Source organism: Odocoileus virginianus, chromosome 14 (genome assembly GCF_023699985.2).
Source record: "Odocoileus virginianus isolate 20LAN1187 ecotype Illinois chromosome 14, Ovbor_1.2, whole genome shotgun sequence".
In the NCBI taxonomy this organism is placed as follows: domain Eukaryota; kingdom Metazoa; phylum Chordata; class Mammalia; order Artiodactyla; family Cervidae; genus Odocoileus; species Odocoileus virginianus.
In genome coordinates this window covers 782,295-794,215 of record NC_069687.1, presented here as the reverse complement: position 1 = coordinate 794,215, position 11,921 = coordinate 782,295, and the positions used below count along the sequence as shown (strand labels likewise).

Below are 11,921 nucleotides of genomic sequence, written 5' to 3'. Positions count from 1 at the left end.
CCCCTGCAGGAGCCGCGAGGTGGGAAAATCAAAGCTTACACGGAGTGGGAGGGGGAGGGTGGCCGCCGGGGCTTGGGGGTCCGGGAGGGCTCCTCCTTGGGCAGAGCCAGGGTGCCACATACCTGGATGCACCTCAGGGTGCACCTGAGAGTCCGGGGCCTACTTGGTGGCTTGGGAACTCCATCCCTCCGTGTCCCAAATGTACAGTCTTGAGGCGGGGTCATCTCGGCAAAGATCCCAGTCTGCCTGGTCAGGGAGCAGGTATTGACCGCTGTGGTTTCCGGTCGTCCGGGAAATCGTTTTCCGATGCGAGTGTGATTCAAGCCCTTTGGTTCCAATCAATTCGCGCTCCAGGTCGGCAAAGCGCGGGGACGCTTTGCTCCTTGCCCGACGCGCGGACACTGGGTCCTGCGCAGGCGTCTCTCGGGCCACAGAAGGACGCGCATTTCCGCAGCCCCGGACCCGGGCGAGGATCGGGTACCTCGCCTCCCGGGCTCACAGCCGGAGGAGAGAGGGCGGAGACCGGGCGGGGTCTGAGACTGCCCACCAGGGCGAGGCCGGGGTCCTGGCAGGAGAGGGACAACTGGTCAGGGAGATGTCCCCAGGGCGCCAGACAGACTTCGGGAGGGGTGGCTGCGGGGGAAGGAGGCGACAGAACCGAGGAGAGAGTTCCAGACGACTGGTCTGGGGAGCGGGGTCGGTACAGCGTCAGGGTGGAGGCCGGTGCGGCAGCGGCTGGGGGAGAGGAAGCGGAGGGAGGCAAGACCCCCCTCGGTCCCCGCCCGCCGCCCACCTCCTTCCCCGTCGCGACTGCCCTTCCCGGGTTTCACTGGGGCGGAGCAGTGGGTGGGCCGAGGGAGCCCCAAGCTCCAAGCCGATGCCGGTGCGCGGGGCAGTTCTGGGGTGCAAGTTGGGGTGGGAAGGAGACGGAAAAGCGCCCTTCCTGAAGAAGGAAATGGCTACCCACTCCAGTATTCTGGCCTGGAGAATTCCAAGAACTGTATGATCCTTGGGGTCGCAAAAAGTCGGACACACTGAGCGACTTTCACACTTGTCTTGCGAGGCCTGGGACCACAGGCGTCCCGGGTCCCATGCGCCCCAGGCCCCAGGACGCTCGAGACCGCGGGCAGAGCGCGCTGCGGGCCGGGGGACCGGCGCCGCCGCCCAGACTCCGCGGAGGGTTCCCGCGGGCGGGGTGCCGGGGCGCGGGGCGCGGCCGCGCTCACCCTCCGCCCACCGGGGCGGCACGGAGGCGGAGCCAGGGCGGGCAGGCCCCCGTCGGCCGGCGGGGCGGGTCCCGGAGACAAGATAAGAGCCCTGAGCGCAGCGGGCCCGGAGCTGGAGCTTTCGCAGACGCCGGGTGGCGGGTCTCCAACGGCACAGAGGCTGGGCGCGCAGGTGAGTCCGGGCCACCCCCGTGGGCTGCGCCGCGCACCGGCGTCCCCTGAAGTCTGAGGCCCGAGGGCGCGGGCCCGGGCGGGAACCGTCGGGGCGGAGTGGCGGGGGTGGGGGGGGGGGGCGCCGCAGGCAAAAGTCGCCGACAGTTGGGGTGCACAGCGCACTGCAACAGGGCAACTGGCCATCTGAAGGTGAGGCGGCCGAGAGGTGTGAGCCCGAGACGGGGCGCGGGGCTTGTGTGTGCTCCCCGTGGCCCCTGCCCCAGACCAGGAGAGGGCGCTGGGCAGGGGGCGGTTGTGCCTGGCTTCCTTGCCCAGCTGGCTCCCTGTTGAACTAGACCTGTGCCGGCTGGGGGCCACGTGGGCAAGCGCGGCCTCAGACCCAACCCCGGGTGGTTTTCTCAGTGTGACTTTTTCTCGCAGGGTTTAGTCTTTGATGTCTAAGACGGGGCAGGGATGCCCAGGGAGGTGGGGGTGTGTGCAGGCTCTGGGCATGCAGGCTGGCTGTAGGGGCCGACTGCAGCTCTGTTTCTGCCCTGGGCTCAGAACCACGCTGCCTAAGCACCACGTTTTGCTTCCTGTGCCCAAGCCTGGCCTGTGAGGCCGTGGCTTCGGGCATGAGGTGGGCTCACCCCAAATGCCAAGCCGGGGTTTCCCCGGCAGGTGGTCTCCGGCCCGCCTGCGAGGGCTGCCGTCAGAGCAGTCTGCTGGGGTCTGCACAAGCCCCGCCCGCTCCCCTGGACCCTGAAGCAGGCCAGTCCCACTGCTCCTCCCCCCGAGTCCCTTCTGTGCCTCTTCATCCGTCTCAGGAATGTGCTGTGATGAGTTGTGTTGTGACTTTCTGTTCAAACTCGGATGCAGAGGAAAGTCACCCCGTTTCCGCTGCCTCCTGCTTCAGAGTGTGAGTGTGTGTGTGTGTGTGTGTGTGTGCGCGCGCGCGCGCACGTCCACGTGCGTGCACACCTGCGAGTGTGTGCAGTTGAAACATCCAGACGCCAGAAGAAGTCATGTTTGAAGTTGCCCACGGCCTTGAGGGCCCACCTTGCTCTCCGGCGTGATTGTGTGATTTCTTCCATCCTCCCTGACTCACTACCCAGAGTGTCGTGAAGGTGACTAGGAAGTGATCTCCTGGATGAAGCCCCTCCACGGGAACTAGTCCTGTGAGCCCAGTAAATCCCAACCGCATGCTCCCATCCCTGCCTGGGCCGTCCAGGGGCCACAGTGGATGTGGATGTGCAGCCGTTCCTTGAAGGAGACTTTTGTAATCGCTACTTTGAAACTTTGAATTCCTGTGGGTGACCCTGGTTTTAAAATTTGCTTCTGACTTTGGTTGCTGAGTGTAAAGAATGAGTGTGCACTGTTGTGAAGAATGACTATGGAAAACCATTTGAAGATCATCACATTACGACGGCAGTGGGGGGGGGTGCGTGGAGGTAGCCTCTTGCGTTATTACTAAAACCACATTAGAGGTGACGCCACCCTGCACCTTATGGAATGGACTGGGGGATGGGGAGCGGGGCAGGGGTCCGAGGCCCCCATGGCCTGTCTCCCAACTCCACGAGGGGTGTAGGTCATCTGCTCACCCCGGCTCTGTCTCCTTAGGTGCTGGGACACCTTGTTTTCTGCCCCCAAAGAAACGTCTAGAGAGCCACACCTCCCTGCTCCCCCGCCTGGTGCATCGTAGTTCTGGCTGCTAAACCCGTGCATCCCTGTGTGTGTTTATCTTTCATGCTGGCTGAAGACCGAGAAGGTGGAAGCACGGGATTCCTGAGTCCAGGAGGCCATGAGTGAGGGCAGGTGCTCTGTGGCCCTGATGTCTTCCGTGGTGGCTCCAGCCAAGGAGGCCAACGCCACGGGCCCGAAGGCGGTGGAACTCGTACTGCTCAAGGAGCAAAACGGGGTGCAGCTCACGAACTCCACCCTCCTCAACCCCCCGCAGAGCCCCACGGAGGCCCAGGATCGAGAGACCTGGAGCAAGAAGGCCGACTTCCTCCTCTCCGTGATCGGCTTCGCCGTGGACCTGGCCAACGTCTGGCGGTTCCCATACCTATGCTACAAAAACGGCGGGGGTAAGTCTGTCCGCCTGCTCTTTGCCCTCCCACCTGAGGGCGCTGGAGGCTGGGCTCCAGGTTGGGGGGGAGGGACGCGGTGGAGCGGGGCGCATGGATGTCCTGGAGCCCTACAGGGTAGCGCTCAGAGCGGTCTCATCCCCTGATGGTTCTGTCCGGTCAAGGATGCCGAGGCCAGGAAAGCAGGAGTGGGGCTGGAGGCACTGTGATTCTGCCTTCTGTTTCCCAAAGTGGTCTTTACTTTGGAAAATTCTCCAAGGCCCAGAGAACGACCTCTTTGACCGACCCGCCCAGTGTTCCCAGTATGCCGCAGCCCTTGTGCTTGGAGCCCCAGGATGCCCAGGGAACATGTCTCTGCCCCTCCCCGGCCCCTGCCTCCCCTGCACAGCCAGCCCTAGAACTGCTCCATCTGGGTTCAAGGCAGAAAACTAAGAAATGGGCCTGGGTCACCCCCAGAGTCCAAGCTGAGATGCCAATTGGTTGGCGCTCGTTTCCCATGAGTCTCCTAGACGCTGCCACTCATCAGGGTCATTCCATGCCCCGCCCTCGGGGCTTCAGGAGGCTTCCTTGGGGAGAGCCTGCCAGGGCACCCGTGAGCAGCTGGGCATTTCGGAGCAGGCACAGAAGTCGATCAAGACAGGCAGCCCTGTGGGGTCTCCCTGCCTCCCCCGCCCCTCCCAGGAAGAGCCATGGCAGAACCACCCTCCCGTGAGGCAGAGCGAGACAGCTGAAGACGGCTGAGCCGGTGGGGCCCCGATCTCTGTGCTCAGAGCGCAGTCGCCTGGAGAGACCCCAGCCCGGCGGCGGCACCTGCCAGCAGAGAGCTCTGCTGCAGCCCGACCGAAGCAGTCTGGCTTCCTGGGGGCCAGGCTGCGTTGGACCCCAAGGATCCACGGCTCACGAGGACAGACATCCCCATGGAGGAGAGAGAGGGGACCCAGGGCCGGCCGGGCGGAGAGCAGACAGCAGCGAGGAGCAGAGCAGCACCCGGGCCGGGCTGGTCCGCTCTGCTCCGGGGCCTTCGCGTACCTGGGTGGGGGGGCGGGGTGACTGCGGTTCCCAGAGGGATGTGTCAGGGTGCGGTGATAGCGGGGGCCACGCACAGAGGCAGGAGGACCAGCCCCCAGCCTGCAGGGAGCTTCGAAGAAGGGTGACAGCGGTCGAGCCCGGGACACGCGTGGATGGTGGCGCGCTCGCTGGGATGACACTGGGCTGGCGCGTCCTCGGGTCCAGGCTGAGCGTGCTGGCGCGTCCCCAGGTGCCTTCCTGGTCCCCTACCTGTTCTTCATGGTCGTCGCCGGCGTGCCGCTGTTCTACATGGAGCTGGCCCTTGGGCAATTCAACAGGGAGGGGGCGGCAGGCGTCTGGAAGATCTGCCCCATCCTGAGAGGTAACGGGCGGGGACGCCCCACGTGCCTGGCAGAGGGTGGGCCAGGGCGGGGCGTGGACCGGGGCGTGGGGTGGGGCGGGGCGCGGGGCGGGGCATAGGCAAGGGTGGGGCGTGGGCCAGGAGGGGCGTGGATGGGGCGGGGCGGGGCATAGACCAGGGCGGGGCGTGGGGGCAGGACGGGGCGTGGCGTGGCGTGGGGTGGGGCATAGGCATGGGCGGGGCGTGGGGCGGGGCGGGGCGGGGCGTGGGGCGGGGCGGGGCATAGGCCAGGGCAGGGCGGGGCGTGGGGCGGGGCACGGCTGGGGCGATTGCGCCGCTGCATCCTGTGCTGCTTTGCTGGGCGTCTAGGCACTTTAATGCCAGTCCCGCCCTAAAGATCGGTCACAACCGAGGGTTTGCGAGTGTGTCCTTGCTCCCAGGCGAGGCCAGCCTGCAGTTCCTGGCTGGTGTTGTTAGTCCAAGTGCTAACATGGTAGAAAAGTTAACACAGCCTCCTATCTGTATCTCTGTGACCTACTGTCTGTCGTCTGTGTTAGTTCACTGGGGCAGCTATACAGAGTGCCATAAACTGAGTAGCTTAAATAGCAGACGTTTGATGTGTCGAAGTTCCGAGGTCCGTACTCAAGGTGCTGGTTGGTTCCTTCTGAGGCCGGGGGAGGGGGCCCTGCGCCCAGCCAAGCTGCTCGGGTCGTGGGGGGCCGTCCTCTCCCTGCGTCTTCACGTGTGTCTCTTCATCCAGGCTCCCCTTTTTATGGGGACATCAGTCTCAGAGAACTAGGGCCCACCCTGACTTGATTTTACTCTGTAAAGACCTTGCCTTCAGTAAGATCACATTCTGAAATACTGGGGGTTACTAAAACTTCAACAAATGGATTTTGGAGGCCACAGTCCAACCCATAGCACTATCTGTCCCCCACCTGTGTATCCATCCATCAGTCTATCCATAGGTCTGCCTCTCATCTGTCTGTCACCCGTCTGGCTATCATGTATCAGCCATCTATCATCCGCCTGCCTACCAGACTTACCAGGTCTATTGATCTATCATCTGTCTCTGTATCTGCCGCCCTTCTGCCTCTGGGCCACTGTGCTGCTGCTGAGGGGCAAAGCACACGTCCCCTGGGAGCCGCGCCAGCCCCAGGTGCCCTCGTCACCCTGCTGTGACCATGAGCAACCTGGCCCACCCAGGGACAGATTGTGCACAGCCCTGGGGTCAGAAGGACCAGCGCCTCAGGCCACTCTCCCTGGGACACAGAGCTGGGTCTGCTCTGGCGTTTGGTCAAAGGCTGCTCTGAGTTCCCCAGACCACAAGCGGAGGATTTGGTGTACAGAGTTGTCACCTTCAGGAGATCTCTAGCAGCCACCCATGGCCAGCTCACCGCCAGGGAGCAGCTTCTGAGAGGCGCTTGGAAGCCATGTGGCTTCCCGACTCTGCGGCTGCCGGCCGAGTCCACCGTGAGCCAGCTTCTCCCGGGGAGTGCAGGGGAAGGAAGTGCAGCGAGGAATTGTTCCCCGAGGACGGGATCCACCCTGGAGGAGGCCTTCGGAAGGGACAGCGTGGATTTTGTCATCACCACTACTGAGCACGTCTTCCGAGAGGGGCCATGTACCAGGGCCTGTCTGTGCTGTGTGCTCAATCACCCCAGTCGTGTCTGACTCTTTGTGACCCCACGGACTGTATACAGTCCGCCAGGCTCCCCTGTCCGTGGGGTTCTCCAGACAGAAACACTGGAGTGGGTTTCCATTTCCTTCTCCAGGAGATCTTCCTGACCCAGGGATGGAACCCAAGTCTCCTGTGGCTCTTGCATTGCAGGCGGATTCTTTACCGCTGAGCCACCAGGGGAATCATTCCTGATACTAGATCTGTTTAACATCTGCACATTAGTAAGCTGGAGTCACTCTTTCTGCTCTCAGGGTAGGAAGAGAGTTTTAACGAAGTGTCCTGAGCAGGAAAACAGCTTTTCCTAAGGGTCAGAAAACCTATGACAAACCGACAGCATATTGAAAAGCTGAGACATTACTTTGCTGAAAAAGTCCCTATAGACAAAGCTATGGCTTTTCCAGTAGTCATGTACGGATTTAAGAGTTGGACCATGAAGAAGGCTGAGTGCCAAAGAATTGACGCTTGAGAGTCCTTGGACTGCAAGATCAAACCAGTCCATCCTAAAGGAAATCAGTCCTGAATATTTGTTGGAAGGACTGATGCTAAAGCTGAAGCTCCAGTATTGGCCACCTGATCTGAAGAGCCAGCTCACTGGAAAAGACCCTGATGCTGGGAAAGATTGAAGGCGGGAGGAGAAGGGGTCAGCAGAGATGGTTGGACGCTATCACCGACTCAATGGACATGAACCTGAGCAAACTCTGGGAGATGGTGAAGGACAGAGGAGCCTGGCATGCTCAACCAAGGGATCTCAGAGAGTCGGACACGACTTGACAATTAAACAACAACAAACAAGGAGGGTTAGACCCACAAAAAAAAGCCAAGGCGACCCCTGCAAAAGTCACCGTGAAGACAAGCTCCTCCTGGCCACAGGCAGGCAGGACAGGGCTGGTGCCCACGAGGTCCCAGGATACTGATGCCCAAGCCAGTCCCAACAGCAAAACTGGGAAAGAATGTGGAAATGAAAGAAGTCTGTGTGGAGATGGGTAAACTGAACCCCAGCAGTGGGACGCAAGAGCGTTGTCCACCCCCAAACAGGACCAGCCGTCCACCACAGGATGGACGTGCCTTCAAAGACTGCTCGCCCCTCCATTCTACTCCAGCGGTCAGGAGCCCCTCAAATTCCAGGAGTGACTCTCCCAAATTCCAGGTCTTGTGACCCTGCAGAGGTCACTCTGACATGCCCAGGGGACTCTGGGTGGTCAAGCATGACCCTGGGAGACCCTGGATGGTCATGCATGGTCCTGCGTGATGCTAGGTAGACCCAGATGCCTCTGTCTGCCCTGAGTGGCGTCGGGGAGGGATGGTTAGTAAGGTGGCCGTGAGTAGCCTTTGATGACTGTAGGCAGCCCAGCTGGGTGGGGCTTGTCTTGGAGGCCTGGCTGGTCCTAGATGAGCCCAGGTGGCTGTGGGCGGCCATGGAGACCCTGGTCGTCCTCCGTGACTGTTAGTGGTCCTGTTTGGCTCTGGGAGACACAGGGTATTTCTGAGTGACCCAGGATGGCCTTCAGGGCCCTATTGGCAGGGGTGGCCCGGGGCGTCCTTGGGTGACCCTCAGTGGCTTGGGACGGCCTTCGTTGACTTGGTGTTTTGTGTTCTTGGGTCTCCCTAGATGGCCGTGGGTGGCCCAGGGTAGTGGTGAATTTTTCTGATGGTTTTATTTGGCTGGTGGCCCTGGATACCCCTGGGTTGAATTGTCTTGGTGACCCAGGGTGGTCCTAGGGGACCTTATGTGAGCCTGGGTGTCCCTGACTGGCTGTGAGTGATGGCAGGCAGCCAAGGTGGCCCTTGGTTCTCCTGTGTGTCTGCAGGCGACCTCGGGTACCGGGGTGTCCCTGGATGGCCATGCAGGTCTGGTAGGCCTTGGATGGTGTTGGAAGGGGTGGCCCTTCCTCCGAGACAACGGCGGGACCCCCCTCTCGCTCTTCTCCGGGCGTGTTCAGAGGCACTGCCTGGCTGCAGGAAGCCGGGTGCAGCTGCGTCCCGTGGGGAGGGGCGCCGCTGACGGGCCGCGCTCTCCCCCAGGCGTGGGCTACACCGTCATCCTCATCTCGCTCTACATCGGCTTCTTCTACAACGTCATCATCGCCTGGGCGCTTCACTACCTGTTCTCCTCCTTCACCACCGAGCTGCCCTGGACGCACTGCAACCACACCTGGAACAGCCCCCGCTGCTCGGATGCCCGCGCCCCCAACACCAGCTCCGGCCCCAACGACACCCTGAGGACCACGCCCGCCGCCGAGTACTTCGAGTGAGTGGGGTCTCCTCGCGGCCACTGTCCCTCGGAGGGGAGGGCGCTGGCCAGGGGTCACCCGCGAGTCTGTGCTGCCCCTGGGCTGCGGGGAGGCGCCTCCCCAGCCTGTGTCTCTACCCACTCCCTGGGCTCTCGAGAGGCTTCTTTCTGACCCCACCTCCAGCAGCTCAGCTCCACTCCTGGGGGGAGACCTCGCAGGAAGGGGGACTGGACAGGCCCCCCCCCCCGCCCCCCGGGCCAGCTGCCCTTCCCCACGTCCTGAGAGAGGCCACTTCTCTTGAGAAAGGCATTCGCAGTGACTACTGAGGGCTCCTGAAGTTCCTGGTGACTGCAATCTTCCTTTAGGACTGAAATCCTGGTTGGGTACAGTCTGCTCATGTTTCTAGGTGGAAATGAGTGCACTGACAATTTAGAAAGTGAACCTCAGCCCAAAATATAATTCCGGTTTAATCGCAGGTGGGCACAATTTCAAAGCTTGTTTTCAGGTAGGAAACCGTGAGCATTAACACGAAGGCCATCTCACTGTGAAAGTGATAAAGTCTGTCCTGGAGGAGGTGATCACACGTCTGGGGCAGAGCCACTGGCAGAGGGGCTTCCAGAGTACCCCTTTTATCAGCAGCCGGCAGCCCAGGGTGGTCTGAGGGGCGGGCCCTGTCCCACAGGGTCAGCAGAGCGGGGTGAGACCCCAGATATGCAGGGCAGGACCAAGCCCTCGGTGTCGGGAGCATCTGTCGTGTGGGTGTTGAAGCGACCCTGCCCGGGGGACGAGCGAGTCCACAGACCTGCGGACGTCTAGGGTCTGAGGTTGTGTGTTCAGATAGTCGGGGTCTCGTGCTCAGCTCTGGGGGCCCCGCGTGGGGAACATGTCTCTAGGACTGGCCGCTGTGGAAGGCCACAGCGATGGGCAGGGACACAGTGCCAAGGCTTTGGGTGGGGGGCGCTGGGGGGCCTCCAGAGGGGGCCAGGTCCTTCCTCAGAACTTACCAGGAACAACATGGCTAGCATGCGGCTGGTGTGCAGTGGGACTTGTTTAGTTTTTCAAAAGAGACTCCTTTTGGTGGTTTGGGATTAGCAGGTAAAGACGTCTGGAAGGAGGGGAGGGGTGTCTGTGACGGGGAGGTCAGAGGGTCACTGAACACCCGCCTGCCTGGAGAAGGGGGGTCCAAAGCTGGGAGATGAGGGCCTGGTCTCCGGGAGCTCTCAGCAGCGGCCAGTGGGTTTCAGAGGAGGGCTGGAGACAGGGGTCCGCCTGGGGTCGTCCCCATCAGATCCACCTGAGAGACCCTGGGGCAGACATTCCCACGGGCAATGGAAACCCAGTACCATCACCTGAGTGTGTGGTCAGGATCAGAGTGACAAGCAAGCCAGAGGTGGTAGGTTCCTCCAGGAAAGGATGGCAGAGTGTCGCCAGTCGCTCCGCCCTCTGAGGAGTTTGCCGCCTGCTGGCTCATTGCCACGGGTCCCAGACTTAGGAGTGTCTCGTCCACACAGCAAGGCCTGGGCTCCACGTGTGCTCCCCGCGGTCTGCTGTGCCCACACCTGGTCTAGCCTTGACCTCAGTGTTAGCCTGTGATGGCAGAGAAGGGACCAGAAGGGGAGAGCAGACGGGCTATGGGCAAGTACCTGGGGGCGCCCCGCCCCCAGACCCCCCACCCCAGGGGGCCCCGCCCCCAGACCCCCCACCCCAGGGGGCGCCCCGCCCCCCAGAACCCCACCCCATCCCACCACTCAGATGTCTAGAGACAGCTCTCACTGGAGCTAGGTTTGTGTTTCACCAACAAAACCGCGGCTAAGTTTCCAAGCTGGGTGTTTCCTACAGTTCTCAGATGGATTTCGGTGCTGTCTAGAACGTTCAGAAAGCTGTCAGAGATGTGGAATGTGCCAGGTGAGACCACCTGGGGACCTCACCTTAGGGGAAAGGCAAGGTTGCCCACTCCAGCAGTCTTGCTGGAGAGCCCAGCGGGCTACCGTCCACAGTGTCGCAGAGCTGGACTCAACTGAGTGACGAACACTTCCTTCACTTTCACCTTTTGCTTGGGAGGTGCTGAAAAAGTTGATTTATGTAAGTGATTTTCAGATAAGAAAAATAGAGGGGAAAAAATTGACTAGTCAGTGATTTATTACTGAGAATGCTAAAAGGAAAGAATATATGTGATAGCTGGATTAAAATAAAATTTAAAAAAAGTTGACTAGGGCAGTGTTTGGAAATCCCGTCTGGAAGAGAAGGCTTGAGATGGAAAGCTGCCCGCCCCTCCCCAGGAAGGGCTGTCAGCAGGAGCAGACATCCAACCGTAGCTGGAGGTGATCCCGGGACAGAGGCTTCAGTCTTTGAAGGTTTACAATGCAGTCAAAGATCACTAACGACACAATCAATTATTAAACCACGCCAAGAATACCCCCAGGTGATCCTACTAGCAGTGAAGACTGAGTTTCCCTGAGACAAGCTCCAGTGAGTGTCAGGTCTGAAAAGGTTTTCTGGAATTTAAACTCACCATATAAAGCCTGGTGGGCTACCATAAAGGCCAACGTAGTTATTAATACAATCACGAAGTTGTAAAGCTGTAAGTCCTACAAAGTGCGAGCAGCCTTCAGAAATCCCAAAATAAGCCTGTATAACTCCAACTCCATAAACACTTATTAAAACCACCTTCACCTACTTTCTAATATACATTTACTGCTGTTCAGTTAGTCATATCCAACTCTTTGTGACCCCATAGACTGCAGCACTCCAGGCTTCCCTGTCCATCACCAACTCCCAGAGCTTACTCAAACTCATGTCCATTGAGTCAGTGATGCCATCCAACCATCTCATCCTCTGTCGTCCCCTTCTCCTGCCACCTTCAGTCCTTCCCAGCATCAGGGTTTTTTCCAGTGAGTCAGTTCTTCGCATCAGGTGGCCAAAGTATTGGAGCTTCAGCTTCAGCATCAGTCCTTCCAGTAAATATTCAGGACTGATTTCCTTTAGGATTGACTGGTTTGAAAGCTATATATTTAATGCTACAAACTAGCCTCTAAGAGGCCACTTTAACTGTCTCCCTCAGGTTTGATATGTTATGTTTTCATTTTCACTAGTTTAAAGTATCCCCTTGTGTGCCTTGTGATTTCTTCTTTGACTCACAGGAGATGTTTAGAAGTTTGTTCTTTGATTTTGAAA

General features: G+C 60.0%; 1 protein-coding gene across 1 annotated transcript in view; it reads left to right on the top strand.

Moving 5' to 3' along the window:
* The first annotated feature begins 1,310 nt into the window (after positions 1 to 1,310).
* The window catches only part of SLC6A3 (solute carrier family 6 member 3), a 34,658-nt gene continuing 24,047 nt past the window's right edge, over positions 1,311 to 11,921 (top strand). Inside the window, exons 1-4 of the mRNA XM_070476438.1 lie at positions 1,311 to 1,398; positions 3,139 to 3,466; positions 4,725 to 4,856; positions 8,539 to 8,764. Coding sequence (XP_070332539.1) covers positions 3,181 to 3,466; positions 4,725 to 4,856; positions 8,539 to 8,764 — 644 coding nt within the window. The 5' untranslated portion in view covers positions 1,311 to 1,398; positions 3,139 to 3,180. The remainder of the gene's footprint in view (positions 1,399 to 3,138; positions 3,467 to 4,724; positions 4,857 to 8,538; positions 8,765 to 11,921) is intronic.